This window comes from Xenopus laevis, chromosome 8L, assembly GCF_017654675.1.
Source record: "Xenopus laevis strain J_2021 chromosome 8L, Xenopus_laevis_v10.1, whole genome shotgun sequence".
NCBI lineage: Eukaryota > Metazoa > Chordata > Amphibia > Anura > Pipidae > Xenopus > Xenopus laevis.
Window position 1 is genome coordinate 106,132,947 of NC_054385.1, and position 25,177 is coordinate 106,158,123.

The window sequence follows — 25,177 nt, forward strand, 5'->3', positions numbered from 1 at the left end:
TAAACAGGTGATCAGAATATGCTAGCTGCTGATTTTGCTGTGAGTTCCAACTCTTGGGCAAACTAAAGGCCCCCATACTCGGGCCTATAAAAGCTGCCAGACGAGTCGGCAGCTTATTGGCCCGTGTGTGGGGCCATCCAACGGGCTTCCCAGATCGATATCATTTCGATTGGGCAGGTTAAAAAATCCTGTTTGATCGCGGCCGCATCTGTGCGTTTATGTGATCCGACCACCCGTTTCGGATGCATTATGATTAGATCGCCCACTTCAATGTGGGCATATCGTGGCGAGATCTGCTCGTTTGGCGACATTGCCAAACGGGCGGATCTCCACGTCTATGGCCACCTTTAGTGTCTTTTATTATACAACCCTTCAAATATCTCTCTCTCTCTCATACACAGTGGCCTTCAACTTGTGACCTCCGGTTTTCTTTCATGGTTCCCTTTTCCCTAGCTTTTCCTAAACTGTCAGGATGTTGGCACCCTCCCTCTTGCCGCCAGGCATCGTACCAGGACTGATTCCCATGCACATCAGGTAACAACCATTCCCTCACACCTTTCATATTGCTTTAGGGGGTAAGTCTGATTTTTGAATGTAAATAAATATTGTGTATTCTTTCCATAAGTAAAGACAGGAAAGACATGCCATTTACATATACAAAGGGTTAATATGGAACTTACTGTAATGACTTTTGTTTTCGTGTAACATTTATTTTGTTTACAAGTTCCAGGACTTTTCCAGTGAGGTTGGTGAGTGTTATAGATGTTATGTGTGGCTGAAGTTTATAGAAGTGCCTGCGTGTGATAACAGACATCTATATCAGGATATACATAGAAGCCATCACTTCCCACCCTTCTTGTTTTTTTTTTTCGTTTTTTTTGCAGGCAGGGCATATATGGAGGAACGTGATTTAAAAGGCTACATCTACCTCATCCTTTGTTTCACAAGGAAAGATTTGCTGGTGTTTGATTTGTATAAGTATGTAACGTATTTAATCACCAATAAACTCATTAAAGGAGAACTAAACCCTAAAAATTAATATGGTTTAAAATGCCATATTTTATATACTGCACTAATTGCACCAGCCTAAAGTTTCAGCTTGTCAACAGCAGCAATGATCCAGGACTTCAAACATGTCACAGGGGGTCACCATCTTGGAAAGTGTCTGTGACACTCACATGCTCAGTGGGCTCTGAGCAGCTGTTGAGAAGCTAAGCTTAGGGGTCGTCACAAATTATCAAGCAGAAAATGAGGTTTGTCTGTAATATAAGGTGATGCTACAGGGCTGATTATTAAATTCTGATGCTAATTGCACTGGTTTCTGTGCTGCCATGTAGTAATTATCTGTATTAATTACTAATCAGCCTTATTTTGTGACAATTATATTCAATATGTACTGTATATTGTGAGTGGGTCCCTAAGATCAGTAAGTGACAGCAGCACAGAGAATGTGCAGTGAATCAGCAAAAAAGAAGATGGGGAGCTACTGGGGCATCTTTGGAGACACAGATCTTTACTGCTAAAGGGCTGTGGTTGCCTTGGGCTGGTACAGAAGCACAAAACATAATGTACAACATTTCTAGCTACTTCTTTATTTAGGCTTTAGTTCTCCGTTAAGAAACTCATGCTCCCAATGTCCAACACCCTGACTAAATTGTTATCAGGTACAGTTATAGACCCCACTGTTAGAATGAATACCCCCATCATAATATAAGGAGGATGGTTGAAGAGACCTATTGTACCCTAATTATATCATCACCACTTGTAAGGGAAAATACAGAATGTATGGAGATATATGCACTCATGTGGGAGTTCTATATCCCATTATCTATCATATATTATGGCACCTCCGTCGATTTTGTTTACCCATAAACAAGTGTGTAAATATAAACAAACTGGGAATGGGAAATATAAGAACCAAGATTCCCAGGTTTTATTTTCTCCACAGCACTGTAAGTGTAAATTGTCCTCTTTTTAAATTTTTCTGAGATCTGAATAGTTGGGAGATTTCTCACTTGATTTCCGTGATCCAGCAATGAGAAAGGTCTCCTCAGCACCCTGGACAGAGGCCCTTTGCACTGTGCCACTATTATTATTTACTCTTTGTAAAGTGTTTTGCAGGTTCACAGCATTCCATTTAAAATGCAAGAAACGATGCCCAAACGGCCCATCTATCTCTGCATAGAATTTATGGTTTCTCCATTTGGCACAGTCTAGAAAACACAAGCTGACATTTATAGGGTTTTTGCATTTTATTGCATATTGACGGTATAAGCAGGATCACAGACAGACTGCATTCACAAGGGCTGAGACTGCCTCTCCCGTGACTGTTATGTGCCTTGAGCAGGAAGAGGTAAAGGCATTCCTGCCTTTTGTAAATGATGACAAAGCCTTCGGTAATGAGCTCCTTATCACAGAATTAGCTCAGATCTAATAATGGAGCCTTCTAGCATCCTTCCTTCCTAGTCATACGCCCTCTTTCTGAATAATGCAGCGCCTATTTTTTCCAGTTTTGGCTCATTCCTTTTATCTGAACGCTTTTGCCACCAGAATCACTTCTGCTGCCAGCTGTCATGTCATTGTATTGTGATTGGTGAAGGAAGCAGCAGCAGCAGCAGCATCCCTTTATTATGGGATTAGATCCAAGAATCCTGATGTGCATAGTTTGTGCTCTGTACCACTTTACATTGCACTACCCTTTTTAAAAGAAAAAAAAAAGTATTCTCACACCATTGATTTCATGACTGGCAGTGAAAAGGTTAAATGCTGGTCTCAGGTTACATCCCATCATCCCAAGGATTAACCATCCTCCCACCCCTTTCTCTCTATCACATCCCAGGTTACCACGGCAACTGCAACCCTAATGAGCAGCATCATCTGAGTCGATCTCACAGCATCATACAGCGGGTCACAGGAACAGCCGCTCTCCGCCCAAAGCCTCAGACGCAGCGTGCGCAGCCCGAGAGGAGGTGAGTTCTTCCAAGACCATGGGCCCATCCTGGAGAGGATGCTGTGCTGAATGGAGGTTGCTCTGACTATTTGCCTGAGCCCACTGAGGAGTGGTACCCACCCGGCAGCCTAGGGAGAATGGGAGCAGAATGAGTACAACAGATACACAGGCCCATGATATGCAGGCTAGGAGACAAAGGCCTCTGTCAAGAGAAACAGACAGGCATGTATATAGCACAATATCCTCTCTGAATACATTGTATCTATTATATATATATATATATATATATATATATATATATATATACACACACACACACACACACACACACACAGTGAGGCACATAGACTAAACCCAAACACATATCTGTTCCCTTGCCTCTTCCTTACTTTACTTCTCTCTGTGTATGCATGTGGATATATATATATATATATATATATATATATATATATATATATTCCAGCTGGAGCATTCCTTTTGTAAAATTAAGTGCCTGAGGGCCAGTAACATATGCTTGGAATGATATATTTATATTTATGTACACACACAGGCACAGGAATGGCACTTATCTCTATACATATGTGATCCTGTGCCCTTCTATTACTTGGCATTTATGGCTGGGCCTAAACTGAGTGCCACTGTTACGGAATATGTCAGGGCCTACTAAAGATCTCACAACCATGTCTAAATGTAAACAATGTTTATTGATCTGTGCTACAGGCACTGGGAATGTTGATTCCCTTATGGATCCAAAAGTATGCCTGCTACAATACTACTAATCATATTTAATTGTCAAATACACATAAACACAAGACTGCAGACACTGTGAGTATGTATATAGATATCTGCTGTACATCTGCATGGAGAGATTCATTTAGGCTAAGGCTACTCTACTGGAGTCTAAAGGTTACCTTAATTCAGTTGGTGCCTGTCTGGGGGCCCCAAAGCAGCAGAACGGTGGGTGTATCCAAAGTAAAGGCCTATTAAAGGTTGATAGTGAATTGTTATTTACCTGTCTTGGGTATCAATATTTTTGTAAGCCTTTAACCTTGTGAAGGGACTCCAACCATATGGTCGACCTGAACCCAGAAAGTCTGACGACACTGCTTTAATACAAAAACCAACAAAAAGAAGTTGTAAGAAAACAATTAAGGAAAGGCTCTGTCTCAGAAAACTTGCACTCTAGATATGCCATTATAATTATTTCCCCAGGGGAGCTCATGATTAATGGCACACACTCATAGGGAACAAAACACCAGTCACAAGGCAGACACACAAATAACACACATTCACGCAGTCTGCATATCCATTGAGGGTATATCAGTAGTCACAATATTATTGTACCATTCTGAGTAAATAAGCTGCAAGGCCTTACTAAATTGATTTACCTGCTATAAATATATCCAGCCTGTGGCCTCCCAGCTAAACAACAACTCCCAGCAACCCTTTCTGTTATCAGGGAGTTATATTGTACATCCCTGAGCTAACAACTATCTTCATGTATAACATTCCAAGTACTGTGCCTATGTTTAGTACAATGGTATGTTCACTGAACAGAAAGAGGTGTGTATCTTCTATCTCAGACTGCTCTCATGTAAGTGTATTGTGCTATAACATGCGATTCTAGCAGTTACTTTTGATAATAGCATTTGTTGACCAGTAGCATTGTAGCCCAAGATCTGTATTTAAGGCTCTGGATTGTATCACCTATTTAAAAAAAAAATCCATAACATTTCAAGGGTAAAAATCTGCAAGTGACAATGACAAATGTTATTACCCCAGGTAATAGAATCCAGATAGGCAACACATTTTTTTTTAAAGTCATCATCTGTTTCCTTTGCGATTGTGAAGGTGCTGGAAAAAAAATCCAGTATTTTAAAAGTTTCAATTTCATGCCTAGCCATTTGTGTGTGTTCAGCTCGAATGAAATGTAAGTGATTTGCAGAGGATTGTGTTGTGTCATGTGTGGTGTTGTGCTATAATAGTAGCAGGCAGAGAATGCCTTTCATTGCATTGTGGCCTCCGTAGTTCTGCTGGCCGTAGGGCGTTCCCCTTAGAGCTCAGATTTAAAGGGCAAGATCAGTTTGGCTTGCTCACAGTATTGATTTTCCAGGCTTCATCTCTCTCCCTCTGTGGAGCTGGGGTGTAGAAAAAAAAGCTTCCTGATATGGAGGGGCAGGCGAGAATAAGATCCCACCCTGGGGATCCCTTTCACTCTATTCCAGATGTGCCAAGAATCCCTCTGCACAATGTGTAGCTCCTTTGTTGTGCAATGTTTTAGCCAGAATGTTACCTTACGATTTCCTTATATTCTTTTCTGTGCTACATGTGCTGAGCAACTGTTGCAGCTAATGTTTTTGTATCTATTTACTATGTCATTTGGTGCCCGCAGCTTAAATAGTATTTGATTTATATCCTGGGGGAAAAAACAACCGGACAGACCTAACCAGACCAGAGGATTCCTGGTGGGCCACAGTCAAGGGTCTATTCCCATCAGCCCCTTCTTATTTCTACAGCTCTATATTTATTTAGCACTGTCTATATGTAATAGTTAATTTATTTTGTGCCCCAGACCCAAGTGCAAGAACACTAAGGGGCAGATTTATCAAGAGTCGAATTAAAAATTGAAAATTTTAATTTTCTAGTTTTTTTTTATGGTCAAATTCAACTAGGAAGGTATTCAAATTTTGTTTGAGTTTCTTTAAAAAATTTGAATTCAGTTTTGAGATTTATCATTCTCTGGCCCTTTAAAGGAGAAGGAAAGTCTTCATGCACTTGGGGGCAGTGTCGGACTGGCCCACCAAGATACCAGGAAAAGTCCTGGTGGGCCCAGGTTTCAGTGGGCCCTCAGGCTGTTAAACATGTGGCCTATTTCATGGGCATTTCCTATTTCTATGAGAAAAAACAGGCTAAATAGATGGAAAAATAGAGTATAGTATGTAAATAAAAGAGACTAGGAGAATACAGGTTGAGTGAGGAGAGGAAGAAAATACAGTGGGCTCCTGGTCTAAGATTAATTGGTGGGCCCCTGGTCAAAGGTTTTTGGGTGGGCCCCTGGTGTCCCAGTCCGACACTGCTTGGGGGTGCCAAAGTGCACGGGCCTGGGGTTATACCAGTGAGCACCACAGTGCGATACTCTTCCGGCTTCTTGTCTCTTCAAATTTCCCAGAAGCCGGAAGAGAATCGATCCGTGGTGCTCACTGATATAACCCCCGGGCCGTTGCAGTTTTCTGCTGATAGGAACACTGGCCTGGGGTTTCAGGTAAGTCAATACAATCACTTGGGGGTGCCTAACAGTGGAGTAACTAGATGTTACTGGACCCCACAGCAAATTCATTTTAGGGCCCCCAACATATCCAGAGATTGTCCTGTTTTACCAATAAATGTTGAAATTGCTCATTCTTTGGGCTTGTGGGGCCCCCTATACCTCCTGGGCCCCCTGCAGCCGCAGGGTCTGCTTCCTCTGTCGTTACACTCCTGGTGCCTAACATTTGGCACCCCCAAGTGCACAAAGACTTTCCTTCTCCTTTAAGAACTCAAATTCGACTATTCGCCACCTAAAACCTGTCAAATTGCTGTTTAAGTCAACGGGATTGTTTGCAGCCATCCTGAGGGGGATCCTTGAGGTCTCTAGAGGAACCTTCAGTCTGCAGCTCCGGTGGGCCCCATACACACTAGTCTGGCACTGGATGGGGAGGGAGTGGGCACACATACGCCTCTCCCTGCCCACTCCCCCATAAATATAGCGTTGCCAAATGCAGGGGAAACACAAGTCTCTGCACTCCATTTTGGAGCATAGAATCATATGTACATTTTTCAAAGGGCACTTAATAAATGACTCCACATCTGGTGGGGTCTAGGATGCCCACTAGAACACTCCCTGCTGTGGCGTAACTATAGAGGAAGCAGACCCCGCGGTCGCAGGGGATCCCAGACCATTATAGCATTAAAAAACACACCCCAACCGATTTTTGCGCGAATGTGCAGGCACGTGGTAGGGGAGACGGGCTGTAGGAGGGGTACAGCTACTGTGCCAGGCCCCTCTGAAGATTTATTTGGTACCGTGGCCCCATGGGCTCTCATTATGACTCTGACTCCCTGTAGAGCTTCTGAGCTCTAGTCCACTTCCATGCCAGGACTGTGAGTAGTCCCATTCTTGTAATAGCTAATGTGGCATACTGGGCAACCTGGGATAAATGGATTTCTTTGTATTCTTGTGATGGAGGAAGTTAATCCTGACCTTCCAGCTGCACAGTTTTGGACTCCCCTCCTTATAGGATACAGGTTGGTGACCTCGGGCACAATAATTGCTGCCAGACTGTGTGTGCTGCTCCAGGCCAGGAACCTCTTCATATTGTTTATTTATAGGAGTCCATAGTGTTTACTCTTGGTCAGAATAGGATAAAAGGAGCCATAGTGTGGTATGAACTATATCACAATAATCTCGGGTGTGTATATGTCATACAATGGAGCACTATATAATGTACATATAATAATGAAGGGCAAATCTAATAATGAAGGGCAAATCTAATAATGGCCATTAGTAAAATATGCCCTCTTGTCACTAAACAGCTTTATGAAATGTTAGTAAAGTGTCTGAAAAAACTACTGCTTTTGTATAAATTGGTATCCTTGCACCCCTACTGCTCTATCGCTTTCAAAATGTGTTAGGCAGCCACAACATAGTACTCAGGCCCAGGGGTTTCCCCAATTTTCAATTTTGCGTGTGACCGTCCTGCAGGTTGTTGTTCCATTATGTGTACAAATGTAAATAGTCTCTTCCTGTGGGTATCACCCTTATCTAAACTGAATTAGATTTGGTCTTCTGTACCAGCTTGGACCTCCTTCCCCATACACTATAGGTGCTGCATTTTTGTATATACAGGGCCTGTCATCCAGAATGCTCAGGACCTGGAGTTTTCCGAATAAGGGGTCTTTCTGTAATTTGGATCTCTATGCCTTAAAGAAGAACTAAAGCTTAACTAAAAAAGTAGCTAGAAATGCTGCACTTTATGTTTGGGCTTCTGTAGCAGCCCAAGGCAACCACAGACCTTTAGCAGTAGAGATCTGTGTCTCCAAAGACGCCCCAGTAGCCCCTCATCTTCTTTTCTGCTGATTCACTGCACATACTCTGTGCTGCTGTCACTTACTGAGCTTAGGGACCCACTCACAATATACAGTACACATAGAATAGAAATGTCACAATATAAGGCTTATTAGTAATTAATACAGATAATTATTACATGGCAGCACAGAAACCAGTGCAATTAGCATCAGAATTTAATAATCAGCCCTGTAGCATCAGTTTATATTACAGACCAACCTCATTTTCTGCTTAATAATTTGAGACGACCCCTAAGCTTAGCTTCTCAACAGCTGCTCAGAGCCCACTGAGCATGTGAGTGTCACAGACACTTTCCAAGATGGTGACCCCCTGTGACAAGTTTGAAGTCCTGGATCATTGCTGCTATTGACAAACTGAAACTTTAGGCTGGTGCAATACGTTCAGTATATAAAATATGGCATTGTATCCATTTTCACTTATAGGATTTAGTTCTCCTTTAAGTCTACTTAAAAATAATTGAAACAATAAATAAACCCAATAGGATTGCTTTCCGCCAATATGGATTCATGCAGCTTAGTTACCACCAAGTACAAGGTACTGTTTAATTGTTACAGAGAGAAAGGAAATCATTTTTAAAAATTTCAACAATGTTTTTAAAAGCAAGTCTATGGGAGATGATTGTTCTGTAATTCGGAGCATTCTGGATAACAAATTTCCAGATACTGGATCTCATAACGGTATTTGCTACAAAAAGCCACTCCTGGTAACTTTAAAAGACAAATTTCTGTTTCCTGACATAGAATCACCACTGGTGATAGACACATTCACCGACCTTTATTTTTAATTGGGTAGTAATTAATTTTTTAATATTGTAGTCAATAAACTGATTATAGAGAGTCAGCATGGTTTCTGATTAGCTGACTGAAATAGTATGAAACGGGATCAGGGAAAGGCAGGAGATGCATTATATTTAGCTTTTGCTCAAGCTTTTCTATTCTGTTCTAAATACCATACTGCTGCATGAAATGAGGGCACTGGGATGTGGGGGGAGAGTTGGGAGAGTGTTCATACCGGAGGCCTATTGTACCACAAATTCAAGCTAAATTCTTGATTTCACACCTACAGACATACAAGTCTTGGTAAACAGGGTTCATCATTAGAAATGCAGTAATTCCATAATATTTTGATTTTAATGAATACCAAATCCTCCACAAAAGATTGTGTATGGCTTAACACTTTGGATGCTGGTATTAGTCCGAATTCCAGACACTGGATTGAATTCATCTCAAACTGTTATGCTATTCTTGTATTTTTTCTGTTTGCACCATTGAGGGTCTGCCCCCACCCACTGCACCAATAAATACTCTCAAAATTTAAAGCTGGCCTTGTGAAACGCACAGCCATCTTTAACTCTATTGTGGGAGTCTCAGCTATGCAGGAGGCAGAACCAGGCAAGCAGTATGGCAACACTAACAAAGAAAAAAGCTTATGGCATTCTACCAGGTAGGGCTTTCAAAATTCTACAAATTTCTCCAAGGATCTTACTGGACTTTTTGGAGTTAATGTGCTCATAATTCGTTTCTGCACTTATCTTACTGGTGTGTTTGGGGTTAATGTGCTAATATTCTATTTCTGCAAGAACCTTACTGGCACATATGGGGTTTTTATGCTCATTATGCTTTTTTTGCAGTGATCTTGCTTGTATGTCCGGTTAATGAGCTAATAGTCTATTTTCTGCAGTGATCTTACTGGTTTGCCTGGGCTTAATGTGGTCATAGTTCATTTTCTACAGTGATCTTACTGGTGTGTCTGGAGTAAAGGTCTTTATCGTTAATTTTTTGCAGGGATCTTACAAGTATGCCTGGACATATAGGATAAATTAAAAAACCCTAATTATTATAAGTAATAGATGGTGTTGCTTTTGCATGGTGCTAAAATTAATATTATCTTTAAAAATAGCCCCTTTATTGGAGCTTCCTATAGATGTTCACTGGTCCCTGTCTGTGTTTCAAATGAGGGGTGGGCGTGTCCTAATGGTCCATGCCAGAAGTACAGTAGGAGGGGGACAGCCAATCACAGCCCTGCAGTCACACAAGCATAGACAAGCTTCAGTTCCCTATCAGGTCCTGCTAGCTGCTGATTGGTTCCTCTCCTACAGTGCAGTGAGCTGAGAGCCGCTGGCACAGACAGGGAGCAGGAAGAGAAGGGAGGGATTATTAGTGTTTTTGCAGAAATATTCAATAAATCAGCCTCAAACACTGCTTTTTAAGCACAATTCTTCTATATATAAATGATTATAATGCACTGATACATTCTTATTTTTTACACAAAATGTCTCCTTTAATGTGGTCATAGTCCATTTTCTACAGTGATCTTACTGGTGTGTCTGGAGTAAATGTCTTTATCGTTAATTTTTTGCAGTGATCTTACAACCATGTTTGGGGTTAATGTGTTTATTGTACTTTTTTTGTAGTGATCCTACTGGCATGTCTGGAGTTAATGTGCTCATAATCCATTTCTGCTGTGATCTTACTGGTATGTATGGGTAATTGTAGCTAAAGTGTGGGGCTAAGCACAGTGCATTTGTTTGGGGTCCCAGGCTTCATTTGCACCTTAGGTCCCATATTTCATTAAGACAGTCCTGCTCATCCATTAACATAGTGGTGTATGGGGGCAGTGAATCTGTAAGGGGTGGGGACAGTGGTCAGAGTGGCAGGTCCATTTATATGTTTGATGGGCCCCCAGGGTGAGATTCTCTGGTGGGTGATGAGTGATGCAGATACATATGGCCAATGGCACGTGAGGCATTTGCTTCTGGTTCAGTGTTTTTCAAATAGCTTTTTACTTACTATTGTATAGTGCAGCCCATTCTCATTATTTATATTTTACTTTAGTGATCCCCAACCAGTGGCTGGCTAGCAGCATGCTACTCACCAACACATTAGATGTTGCTCCCAGTGGCCTCAAAGTAGGTGGTTTATTTTTAAATTTTGAAACCATGTGTACTACCAAACAGAGCCTCCTGTAGGCTACCAGTCCACATAGGGGCTATAAAAACAAATGCAAGCCAATATTTGGCACCCACAAGAACTTTTTCCATGCTTATGTTGAGCTCCAACTTTTTTTAATATTTGAATGTGGCTCTTGGGTAAAAAAGGTTGAGGACCTCTGCTTTACTTAATAGCCCTCCCCAGTTACACAATAAGTTTTAAGCAAGCAAGTCAATAAATAGATTTTTTGTTTGTCTTTTTTTTTTTACCGTCTGCTGTAAACCATCTTGACTTGCGGTTTGGAGGCTGATTTTATGCTGAATTAGGTGGGTTTAGATTTGGCCAATCAGACACTGTTGTATTTGCACCACACTTGATGGGAAAAGAAAACTGCACTGACCTGTTCAGTGTGTTTAATGTGCATCTGGGTGTGAGTGAAGACAAGTATTCGGATCTGCACACACACAATTTTTAGCAATCGGGGAATATCCCCTTTTATTGTGCCACCAACAGGATCAACGTTTCGGGGGGGGGGGGTTTAACCCACCCTTCATAAGGATGACAATACATGTGCAGAAAACACCTTTATATCCATAGCCCCTCCTTCCTACTCATGGTCCCACATTTCAGTGAAAAATTAACCATTTACCGCTTTTCAAGCACTTAGTCCAATTTGTGGTAATGTCCATTTTCTTAAACAGTCCGTGTAAAGGTGGCCATACACGGGCCGATAAAAGCTGCTGACAGACTGTGTCGGCAGCTTATTGGCCCGTGTATGGGGCCCCCCGACAGGCTTCACCGATTGAGATCTGGCCGAAAGTCGGCCAGATCTCGATCGGATGGGACAAAAAATCCTGTTGGATCGCGGCTGCATCTATTCGTTGATGTGGTCCCGCGATCCGACCACCCATTGCTATTCGATAGGATCCGATCGTTGGGCCCTAGGGCCCACGATCGGATCAGCCTGATATTGCCCACCTCAAGGTGGTCATATCGGGGAGAGATCCGCTCGTTTGACGACATCGCCAAACGAGCGGATCTCTTCTTTCTTGTCAATTATGTTTACTGCCATTTTTAATAAACAAGAAGAGTAAAAGCAGGATATTTTGCTCATCAAGACATTTGTAGATTTTGCAATAAAAGAAATATTACAGAACAATTCATTTAGAACAAAACACAAAAGATTAATCCTTAACAATATTCATCAAGAAAAATCAAAAATAAAAATAAGATACGTTAAAATAAAATCCTCCTCTCTACCAACCAGACAAACCAATATTTATTAAAATAATATAGTAAATTATCACATCATCAGTTAATCCCAGAACTGCAATGGGTATAAAGAGAAGAATCTTCGTCAGAATCATACAGAAATTTATCTATATAGGCTTTATCATCAGACTCCAAAATTTGAAAATATGGAGACCATAACTTAAGAAAATGTTCCCGTAAACTTACACTACCATACCTAAAGCCAATGGCCTCATCTATACATAAAGATCTAAGATATGATAAGATAACCTTAAAATCTGGGGAAGTATCTTGAATCCAATATAGAAAGATAGATTTCCGAGTGGCAGCAAAGGCTAAATGTATAAAATGTTTATAATTACTCCACACCTTTGTCATTGGGAAAACTACTTGTAGACGTCATTACTTGAAAGTCAAGTAGTGCAAGGTCAGGAGACAACTTAAGATAAATATTCAACTTTTTACTTAGAAAATCCTCAAGCTTACTCCATAATTCAGAAATAAAAGGACACTCCCACATTTAATGTAATAAAGAAACATTTTCTGATTTACATTTAAGACAATGGGAAAGTGTGGTACCCTCTGAATTCTGACGAGCGGATCTCTCAGTGTATGGCCACCTTAAGTCCAATTTCTGGATTCTATTCCCAATAATTCTACTCTTCAAAAACCACACTAATATCAGTAAATCTAAAAGTATTGTTAATACAAAGACTAAGCCTTAATTCTCTATGCATTCCCCCCGGCAATTCTTATCTGTGAAAAAAAGAAGGCATGGTCAACATACATATATAGATTCAAAGGAAACATGTGAAGCTAAAACTTTCATGAAGACCTTTCGGCCAGAGCGTTTTCAGTTTCCAGATCCAAAAAAACCTCACGTCTTAATAAAGACCTTTTTTTTATCTTTACCTGCCTCTTTATTTACCACCTCGAAAATCTGCCATCTTGGTTGAGAAATATTGTGTTTTATTTCAAAAAAATGTTTGGCCAATAAAGTCTCTTTTTGAACCTCTCTTTTTCTTTTTCTTTTTTTCGGCCAGTCTCAGTACCTTCCTCGTTTACTTTTGGCTTGAAATGTCTTATAACACTTTTATGTTCATTTAGCCTTGTCTTAAACACCCTGGATGTCTGCCCCACATAACAGAGTCCACATGGGCACTTCAGTAGGTAGATCACTCCCTCTGTCTCGCATGTGGTGAAGTTTCTCAATTTGATGTCATACCCTTGGCTGGGATGCTTACACACCTCCCCCCTGATAATTCCATTGCAATGTCCACAATTGTTTAAGAAAATGGTGTTGATCCTGTTGGTGGCACAATAAAAGGGGATATTCCCCGACTGCTAAAAATTGTGTGTGTGCAGATCCGATTACTTGGACACAGAACACACCGGCACAACATGGGTACTACTAGCAGGTATAACCTTGCTCAGTTTATTGCGGATGCAACGTTTCGGAGCGTGACCCCTTTCTCAAGCATGCGATTACTTGTCTTCACTGTTTCTAAGGGACCTTGCCCGGTCTACGGAGGTCCAGCACCACCATAAACAGGGAGAGTGAAGTACAGGTGTGCGGCGGTTACAATATATGAATCCATCTGGGTGTGAGCCCACCCTTACTATATCACAGCCGTTTGCCTATACATATATGTGTGCTGCAGGACAGTTGCTATTTTCCCCTAGCACAACTAGATATTATTGGGCCCCGCAGCAAATTAATTTTAGGCCCCCCAACATATCCAGAGGTTGTTCTGTTTTACCAGTATATGTTGAAATTGATCATTAATTAGGACCTCATGGGAATTCCGAGGCCCCACTATAGCCGCAGGGTCTGCTTCCTCTGTAGTTACGCCCCTGTTAAAAGGGGTGATTCAATTTTGAGTTAAAGGAACAGTAACACCAAAAAATAAAAGTGTTTTAAAGGAATGACAATATAATGTACTGTTGCCCTGCACTGGTACAATTGGTGTATTTGCTTCAGAAATACAACTATAGTTTAGTGTGGTGGCGCACAGGGAGATTGTCATCTGCGATAAATCTTCACTACTGCAGGCGACTAATCTGTCCAAAATAACTTCCCACCGGTGGGATGGAATACGTGTCACTTTGGGTTTCTGATGTTGGCAGAAGTTTCCTTGTGAGGCAACTTCGGAAAACCGAAGCCATCCCGCCCACAATTCACAATCTTGCAGGTGGGAAGGCATTAGTCGCCCGCAGCAGCAAAGATTTATCTCAGGTGACTAAATCTCCCCATGTGCCAGCACCCTTATAAAAACAAGCTGCTGTGTAGTCACGGGGTCAGCCATTTAAGCACAGGATATACAGTAGATAACAGATAAGTTCTGAAGAATCCCATTATATTCAACAGAGCATCTGTTATCTGATGTGTATCCTGTGCGTTTCTCCTTTTTGCATTAAAAATACATGATATTTTAATTACTTTAAATTTTACTTTAAACATTTTTTGGTGTTACTGTTAGGTTTCAGTATGGTAAAAAATGCTTCATTCTAATTAACTTTTCAATTGACCTTCATTTTTTCCTGTTTTTATGGTTTTCTAGTTATTTGCTGTATATTTTCTGTATCTTTCCAGCTTTTTTTAACAGGGTCACTAACTCCATCTAAAAACAAGTGCTCTGTAAGGCTACACATTTATTGTAATTGCTACTTTTTATTACCAGATTGCTGAAACTGCCAACTGGAGAGCTGCTGAATAAAAAGCTAAATAACTCAAAAACCACAAATAATAAAAAAAATGAAAACCAATTGCAAATTGTCTCAGAATATCACTCTTTACATCATACTAAAAGTTAATTCAAAGGTGAATAACACCTTTAACCAAAAGCCCATATAAAGGGATAATTGGCGTATTTATGTGTTGTTTAACTTGGCCTTTAGCCATGCTGGTCAGGAATCATTGTTTTTTTGAAACAGCTTGACAGTATTACAAGGACCTTACATACTTTATATATTATAACACACATTTTATGATAACCAAGATCCTCTGATTTTCATGAGAAATTATTGCTTAGGGTTAGGGAAAGGGCAGCAGAGTGTGGACTTCTCCTTTATTGTCAATGAGGGGTTTCTTGGTATTGCAGATTAATTATTTACAGAACCTGCTAAGAATGATTGTCTGTCCCAGTGCTGGATGTGTTATTGGCCAGTCCATGTACAACAAGATGATGTGTTGCTGCTACAAGTACAAAATCTTTCCTGTGCACTAATCCTGCCGCCCACTATTTCCGGAGCACGACCTCTTGTTCTGCTCTCACTTACACCGCTCCCACCTTAAATTTGCAGAGTCCCTGGATACAACACCATGGTTTCAATTAGATAGCCCCCCTCATTGACCTCTGAGAAGCCCCCACCCTCTTAATCATATACATTCTGTCTGTGTGTTTGGGAAATATTAGGGATGGGATATAATCATTCCTACAGAATAAGAAACTATTTACAGGCACTAGAAAATCCCTGTGTGACATAATTCCCTCTACAATCTCTCTCTCTTTTTCTCTCTGTTTTAAAGGGGGTCTCTCCGCTTCTTTGCTGTCTAGAATAGGGCAGGGGTGTTGTCTTCTCTTTCCTGGTGTCCTTTTAAGTTTTAGTTAAGTTTTAGTTTCTTATAGATGGACCTATTCTAAGCAACCTTTCAGTTGGTCTTTATTCATTTTGTATGGCTTTTGAATGATCAGCTTTCCAATTCTGTCTATTTCCAACCTGCAAGTGAAAAATGTATCTGGTTGTTGGGGTCAACTAACACATAGAATCACTCTGAGGCAGGGGATGGGGGGAACTACAGAGGAAGCAGACCCTGCAGTTGCAGGGGTGCCCAGGAGTGTATTATTATTAGTATTATTATTAATAATAATAATAATAACAAACAATTTAAGTATAGAACAGGTCAATTTACCAATGTTTTTGGGCCCTAAATTGAATCCCAGTGAAATCTAGTAACGCCACTGAGGGTTATGGTTTATTGTTAATCTTACTTTTCCTTGCTTATCTTTCTTTTTGGACCCTTTTGGAGGCCATACATGGGCTGATAAAAGTTGCTGGCTGAAAATCCCCCAGATATCTAGCATGCAGGTTTGATTTTACAATCTGATGAACACCTAGTGGCATACCTCCCAACTGTCCCATTTTCAGAGGGACAGTCCCTCTTTTGACATCTCAACCCGCAGTTCCTCATTTGTACTGGAGTCCCACTTGTCTCTGCACTGAAAAAAGAAACAATGTTTCTAAATTCATTGGCTTTTGGCAGAGAGCCCAGAACAGCCACAGCAGCAGATAAGATACTTTTGTAACAATTTTGAGATAAGCAAATAAGTAATTGTAACAATATAAGATAACAGGTCCCTTGGGAGAAGTTAGACTCACAGCTTAAAGGGCAATTCACCTTCATTAGCAAAACTGTAATAAGTGAAAAAAAAAAACACAGAAATATGTTCAACCTTTCATAACCTGCCAAATTTTGAACATGATAATTAGGGGGTGTGGTCACAAAAAATTTAGCCAACTTTTTTGTCCCTCTTTTTATTTCCAAATTGTTGGGAGGTATGCCTAGTGGTATAACCTGATATTACTAAAATTCAATTTAGGGCCCCAAACATTGGTAGGTTGATATATATTTTATCAAAATATATTTAAAGTGCTCAATGCTTAGGCCCTCACTGGGCCCTCTACACTCCTGGGTCTCCCTCCCCCCCCGAACTGCAGGGTCTGCTTCCTCTGCAGTTATTCCCCTTTAAAGATCACATTGGCACCTTGATGTGGTCCTCCTCAGATGGATCTTCATGACCCTCCATATGATCATCTGATTTGGGTCAGCATGTGGGTGGCCAAAACCGAGTGCATTGCCAGCTTAACTCACTGTGTGTAATCAACGAGATAAGGACCAACATAAGGACACACAGAGGGGTTATGACTGCCATGCTGTAATAGTGCTGTAATATTAGCTTTCCTGTACCTGCAGCAGAGCAGGAGTAAATTGCAGCCCCTTAATTAGTTTGCAACCTGCCAAATTTCCATACATTTAATTGTTTTCCCCATTTAGTCACCCATACTTTACTGGTTTAATTAATCACAGGCAATGTAAGCACAGACTTCTAAAACCTGCAGCTCCAGTGTATTCTCACAGGGTTCCTTCCTTCTTGGCCTGAGTTCATGTCTGTCACTGGGACTGCATTATTTTCATAACTTATTTATAATGCTATAAACTTATCTGCAGTCTTGTTTGGTTGAGGAATCAATTCTATATGGATTGAAATGCAAACAAAAGAAACAGTGGAGAGGCCTTTGCCAGTGAAATCAAACAGCAGAACAAGGAAAACATTCACAGCGAGGGCATAAGTAATCATTGTAATGGCTTGCTGCTAGTCGGTCTGCGGGAGCTTGGGTGGTAGGCATATTTGAAAAATAAACATACAGGGTCTGTTTCACAGCAAGACGTATATATATATATATATATATATATATATATATATATATATATATATATATATATATATATATATATATATATATATATATATATAAGAATCCGACCTGGTGCACTCCACAATAAAGTAGTTAAATGCCTTGGTGCTGGTAAAAATTTACATATATTCAGTGAAAAAAGACCGCACTCACAAGGGCTGTGATTTTATTCCTCAACGTTTCGGCTGAGGACGGCTAGAGTTTGATAGCCGAAACGTTGAGGAATAAAATCACAGCCCTTGTGGCTTTTTTTTTTTTTCATACAAAGTCCTGTGAGTGCGGTAATTTTTCACTGAATATATATATATATATATATATATATATATATATATATATATATATATATATATATATATATATATATATAAAACCATCCATAGAGGAGTCAGGACTCTCGATACTTAGTTCAAATGTGCATGGGTGCAGTGTCCAAAATGTAGAATATCTATCACACAGAAAAGGTCCGCACTCTCTCTACGCCTTTCTCAAAGTGAGACTTTGACTTTGAGAAAGGCCTCGGAGAGGCTGAAACGTTAGTCATTCAATAAAACATTTTTATTTAAGTCCTGAGAGTGCGGACCTTTTCTATATATATATAGATAGATAGATAGATAGATAGATAGATAGATAGATAGATAGATAGATAGATAGATAGATAGAGATAGATAGATAGATAGATAGATAAATGATAGATAGACATAGATAGATAGATAGATAGAGAGAGATAGAGAGAGATAGATAGATAGAGAGAGATAGAGAGAGATAGATAGATAGATAGATAGATAGATAGATAGATAGATAGATAGATAGATAGATAGATAGATAGATAGATAGATAGATAGATATAGATAGATAGACATAGATAGATAGATAGATATAGATAGATAGATAGATAGATAGATAGATAGATAGATAGATAGATAGATCGATAGATAGATAGATAGATAGATAGATATAGATAGATAGACATAGATAGATAGATAGATAGATAGATAGATAGATAGATAGATAGATAGATAGATAGATAGATATAGATAGATATAGATAGATAGATAGATATCTGTAGCCGACACTCAAGTTACAATCAAAGCGCCTTGGTGCAGTCATAAAATATAGAATAAAATATAAAATAATCGAACAACAATGTCCACACTCTCAGGTCTTAAAAAGTGAAACAGTTATTAATTGAAATGAACCGGCCTTTTCGGCTAGCACTCTACCCGTTACAAGCCTTATACACCATATACTGTTTGCCTTAAACAGATACTACACCTGTGATAAAGTCCTCTATTGGGGAAAATGCATGATGGGAAATGCTCCCACCAATTTTTCATTTCTGTTTTTTTCTGAACTCCCTATCTTCACTGCTGGTAGAGGCCATGAGCTTAGCTTTCCCACTCACCCACATCCAACTAAACTGTAATATATAGTCGAACCACTGGCATTCTTGATGAGCCATCAGCCTATTGGCCATCTTTGTAACTGAAAACCTATGACCTCCTTAATAAATATCTGGCTCTGGCAGGGGCTTGGTAAAGTATTAAATTCATCTTTCAGAAAATTCTGTCCACTGAGGTCCAAACTGAGCTGTGTATGTGACTCTTGGACGAAGGTCTTCAGTGGCTTCCCATATGATCCAGCCTATGAAGTGGTGGCAGAAAGGATGTATCATTTTAAAAGAGAATGGGGGTGAAAAATTAAGATTCAACAAAGTAATTAAGGTTAGTTGACTGGGGGTTCAGATCAAACAGATCTGCTAGAAGCAACAATGAGACAATGAAAGGAAGCGTTGATGAAAAGAAAACAACGTGGTTATCACAGAGAGGACATGGTCTGTGAAAGCAGAGATTGTGTGGTTCCTTGTAAAGACGAGGTCTGAAATTAATTATCCTCTGTTTTTTTGTGGGGGTTTCTATTGATGCAGAATGGGCAATCTGGTATCTAGAGAAGGTGAGAAGGCCGGATCACAAGTTAATTGTAAATCAGACAGTTGGAGTAAGACTCGGCCCTCAAGGAAAGCTTAAAGAACCTGAAATATATCTTCTTGAATGCAGATGAGTCACTCAACAATTAATCAGAGACCTTGACATCTTGATCGTTTCACCATGTTCTGTTAGTGAACTGGGATAAAAAGCATTTCAGGGTTTTGGCCTTCATACTTCCATCATTTTTCCAAGCGGGTATAATGCCAACTCCTTCCCATTCCATTTGACACCAGTTTCTTCTTCATAGTCCACTATAAGTGTGGCCTTTGTGTTGTTCTTGCCATTAAGGGTAATGCCAGACAGGGCTGATTATTTTCCTGGGAAAGCACAGGCCAAGAATCAGCCCCTATGCTTGCTTGCCTGCACTCGAAAACCACTGCGTCAGCATGGTACAGACACATATAATGTATTTTAGCTCTGAAGTGAGAGGGTATGCCTCTGTAGTCTTTATCCATGCCATGTTAGCAGCAGCTGAATAGGACACTTATATTCGGATTTATACAGCAGCATGCGTGCACAGTAGTCGGATGGCTTTAACTATGTATTTGATTATGTTTTCTAAAACAGTATTTTGAATATTCTAAAGTATAGTGACCTGCTTCCCCTTATGAAATGGTTAGGATATTGAAAGGCACACGTTTCTTGGATACTGGTGCCACCTTCTGTTTAAGTAAAACAATGGCTGTAATAACACTGAATACATTCAAAAATATGGTTTCTTAACCTTTTTCTCCTCAGTGGTCCCAGGTTATGTCAGGTACTCACCGTTGGGCTGGGTGTTTAGAGACCACTAGGGCCACCACCTTAAAGGCAAACCACCCTCATCCCCTTTGTGAACTCGGACCCCTCCAACGCTCCATCACATATCTCCTGTCTTCTCTTGAGGCCCTCCAATTTTAGTCAGCAGGGGGTGATCAGGGCCTGCAGATCGAGTGTGTGTGTGTGGGGGGGGGAATCCTGGCCAGCAGGGATGGAGGACAATGGTCCTGGGTTGGAGGGACCCATGAGGCTGTCGCCCACTGGGGTTTTTCCAGGTGCCTCGCCGGCTGAGTCTGACCCTGTTTATGACTGAAAGCCAGGAGAGCCACAGCTGTGTTCCTACATCTATTGTGTTACATTAATTACTGAAAGGTGTTCAAAATGCAACTGTTTTTATTGATATAGAGAAAATTGATTGAGTGAAAGTTCATTTAATAGGGTGAAGTTTCTTCTGTAGAAGGAATGGGATGCTACTGATTAGTATAAGTGTTTCATTCACATACAGGGAATGTTAACATGGTCAATCTAAATGCTCTTCTTTTCAGAAGAGATGATTCCTGACTCATTATGAATGTAACCCTGACACCAACGCTGCCAGAGCACCCAGGTATCATGGAGCCCCCTTCTTTGAATGTGACTGAGCTAGAAGGTTCCAATGGCCAAGACTGCATCCAACAGTATGACAGGCCCCCTCCATTGCACTCAGGAGCTGATTGGAAGATTATCCTGCACTTGCCAGAGATTGACACCTGGATTCGCAGCACCTCGGAGAGGGTGAGGCAGCTCACTCAGTCAGTGCAGGAAGACCCCCAGAGCAAGCATGTGGATGTCCATCTGATGCAACTCAAGGTGAGAGGCCAGTCCTACAGTCATGCCTTTCCTCTCTGCCCTTTGCTTTTGTTAAACAAATCTATTAGCAGATTAAGGGAAATACATGGAGCAATTGATCTCATGCAGGGACTGTCAAAACTCTACCTGCTGGGCATCATTTTCCTTTGATGTAAATAAATATGTAAGCCATAACCAGCAATCCCATCCATTTACATGCATACTGTAGTCCTGAAACACAGTTGGGCAGCCTGTTGCCCTCAAGTGGAGGCTTCAAGATAATTCCCAGATTTATTTCTAGCTATTCTTGTTTCAGGCTTTCCTTTTTTGTTATAAATGTGCATTTAATGCTGCTAACCAAATTTGTCCTGCCTCCCCACAAAATCCTTTATATCTCCGCCCAAAGCCTTGGGTCTAGTTACCCATAGCAATTGATGGATTTTTTTCAAATGGTTGACCAGCACAAGTTACCTGCTTATTGGTTGCTATAGGTTACTAGACCGATAGCAAACTTTTTATTACAATGCCTAGAATTGTGCAGTTGTCTCTTTTTATGGTGTAGGACTGACGTACCTGTAGACTCAATCTAGAGTTGGTACGAGTATGGTGTGGCACTAGTAGGGACCTGTTGGGGTAAAATCATTAGACGTATAACCAATGAGGTTACTAGTAACATAGAACAGTCATATACAGACAAATTTACCCATGTAATACAGTCCATTTATTACATATAAGAGCTTATTTACTACTGGTACAAATGCTTGAGAAATGCCAAGGAATTCACTGCCAGCCTGTGAAGCTAGTGCATTGCTGACATTCCCTTTCTGAAACTGTCTTTGTATCCAGGACTGTGATGGCAGATACTTTGATAAATGTTTCCAAGGTTTAAATATAGATTTTATAAATATCCCCAGCAATGGATAATCCATGCAATATTTATCAAACTGACTAAGGCTGTAAGATAAACAATGGTTCCAGGCAGGAGATAGCAATGGATTACTAACACCCCCAGGCTATTGGATATTTCCCTTCCTTATCACTGAAGTGGGAGACCGACTGCAGTGACAAATCTGTTTAAAATCCCATTTGCAGAAACAGTTGGTGCATGTGTGAGTGGCACATTGCGAGGCTCGGTGACTGTCACAGCAGTGGGTTATTTCTTATTATATGGTTACATGGACTTGTGTCTTTATTTAAGCTTAGCTACTTGTTTTTTGTAATCAAAGTAACATTGTAGTTTATCTTGTGTTCCATGTTGTTCATGTAAAATGTGCTACTTTGCTGCTGCTGCAAGGATAAAAGTCTCAGCAATTGCAACACAGATGAGCCATTGTTCCTTTAAAGGGATACTGTTATGGGAAAAACATTTTTTTTCAAAATGAATCAGTTAATAGTGCTGCTCCAGCAGAATTCTGCACTGAAATCCATTTCTCAAAAGAGCAAACAGATTTTTTTATATTCAATTTTGAAATCTGACATGGGGCTAGACATTTTGTCAGTTTCCCAGCTGCCCCTGGTCATGTGACTTGTGCCTGCACTTTAGGAGAGAAATGCTTTCTGGCAGGCTGCTGTTTTTCCTTCTCAATGTATCTGAATGTGTCTCAGTGGGACATGGGTTTTTACTATTGAGTGTTGTTCTTAGATCTACCAGGCAGCTGACATCTTGTGTTAGGGAGCTGTTATCTGGTTACCTTCCCATTTTTTTGTTTGGCTGCTGGGGGGGAAAGGGAGGGGGTGATATCACTCCAACTTGCAGTACAGCAGTAAAGAGTGATTGAAGTTTATCAGAGCACAAGTCACATGACTTGGGGCAGCTGGGAAATTGACAATATGTCTAGCCCCATGTCAGATTTCAAAATTGAATATAAAAAAATCTGTTTGCTCTTTTGAGAAATGGATTTCAGTGCAGAATTCTGCTGGAGCAGCACTATTAACTGATTCATTTTGAAACATTTTTTTTTCCCATGACAGTATCCCTTTAAGGTTCAATATTTATCCACTTAATGCATTCAATATGAAACACATCAAACGTGGAGTAAAGGTGATATCTTTATTGGCTTACTAAGATAACAATTACAGCAAGCTTGCACAACATTTCAATTTCTTCCTCAGCTGTGAAAAAAGGAACGATAATGTTCTGAATTTAGCCAATAAAGGTATCACCTTTTCACAAATTTTGTTATGTTTCCCAACAAATGTTTTACCCTGTAACTTTTTGATAAATTTGGTCAGACATGGGCCAATATAGCCTGCTGAGTCAGGCAAAGCTGATATCTAGTTGGTATCACTGGATCATTAGCCAGTTGAACCCCAGCATATTTGGGGTTTGATGATAAATCTCATTATTTAAAGGAACAGTAACATCAAAAATGAAAGTGTTTTAATAATACAAATATAATGCAGTGTTGCCCTGCACTGGTAAAACTGCTATGTTTGCTTTAGAAACACTACTATTGTTTATATAAATAAACTGCTGTGTAGCAATGGGACAACCATTCAAAGGAGAAAAGACTCAGGTTACACAGCAGATAATCTCTGTAGAACATAATGGTGTTATCTGTTATCCACTATTTAACCTGTGCCATATAGTCTTTTTTCAATTTCCACCATTGCTACACAGCAGCTTGTTTATATGAACTATAGTAGTATGTTTGATGCAAATATCAATTTTACTAGTGCAGGGCAACATTACATGATATTTTCATTACTTTTAAACACTTTCATTTCTTGGTGTTACGGTTCCTTTAAGGGTCAGACTGGAGATATGGTGAACTTCAGAAAGGTCTGCTCAGGCTGTTGTTGTAATTTGGTTTATTACCTGGGTGACCAAAAAATGCACTCATTCTGAATCCTTCCATATTGGCATATATTAGCATGCATACCCATTTTAGTATCGCTGCATTGACACTGATTTTCAAAGCAATCACAAATTAGGGTCATTTACATAGACCTGGAGAAGAAGTAAAGAGCACTATGGCGTGCAAGAGTTTAAAGGAGCCATGCTCTGCAGGTTATGCCAAATAAAATAATTATTTTTGAGGTGCAGAGTGCAGTGTCCGCAGCTTCCTTATTTGCGCATGTGAAAAATGTACAAGGGAATGGGTAGGGGTCGAGAGGTTGGACGCCTACTTGCCTTGCCCAATCATCCTGCTGTAAATAGAAAGCAATGTATTCATCAGCCGACCACAGCTCTCTGTGCTCCGAACTGGAGTGCAGTTAATTTAGGCAGGGTGGAAGGGACTACGCCCATATTTTTGTACTTTGCACCCTGCGTTACTGCTTATAAATGAGCCCTATTAATTCAATAATTAGCAATTGATTATACTGCATGCTGTAGCCATACTGAATGCAACTAAACTAATTAACTAACTAATGGAACATGGAAATTATATATATATATATATATATATATATATATATATATATATATATATCTATATATATATATAAAAAATACTGGTGTTGCACGCACTCCAGAAAAATCGCTGTTTATTAATCAAAAAGCAGCATTACAGCACATCAACCTATATATATATATATATATATAGCGGATCAGTCCCAGTGAGCAGAACTGCAGACTCAGCCCCCATCAGCTGTGGGACCCAACATTGAGCTCAGCCTTGAACAATGTTCTCTCTTTATGGACGTTTCCTCTTTAGTTGTTGTAGGAATTTGTTACGGTTGTTTAACAGGAACAAATGAACGGTTTATGATCACTTTATTTATTGTAACCTCCGAGTGTAACAGTGTCTGCAAAAAGTGCCATTGTGCTAAGAGCAAGCAGGGGCTGCACATGATTTATTCCTCTTCACTTTTACTCTGAGCACTATGGAAGGCAGAGGTCAAGCCAGAAAGGATCAGAAGCGTCCAA

The 25,177-nt window shown here is 40.2% G+C and overlaps 1 protein-coding gene across 3 annotated transcripts in view; it reads left to right on the forward strand.

Moving 5' to 3' along the window:
- The first annotated feature begins 436 nt into the window (after positions 1 to 436).
- The window catches only part of akap6.L (A-kinase anchoring protein 6 L homeolog), a 118,632-nt gene continuing 93,891 nt past the window's right edge, over positions 437 to 25,177 (forward strand). Inside the window, exons 1-4 of one of the 3 annotated variants that reach the window (XM_041573345.1) lie at positions 437 to 534; positions 2,840 to 2,969; positions 10,489 to 10,550; positions 21,024 to 21,327. In XM_041573345.1, the coding sequence (XP_041429279.1) occupies positions 21,046 to 21,327 (282 nt within the window). In that variant the 5' untranslated portion in view covers positions 437 to 534; positions 2,840 to 2,969; positions 10,489 to 10,550; positions 21,024 to 21,045. Of the gene's footprint in view, positions 535 to 2,033; positions 2,970 to 10,488; positions 10,551 to 21,023; positions 21,328 to 25,177 lie in introns of those variants that run through there. The other 2 variants (XM_041573343.1, XM_018231198.2) reach the window with 2 other exon arrangements.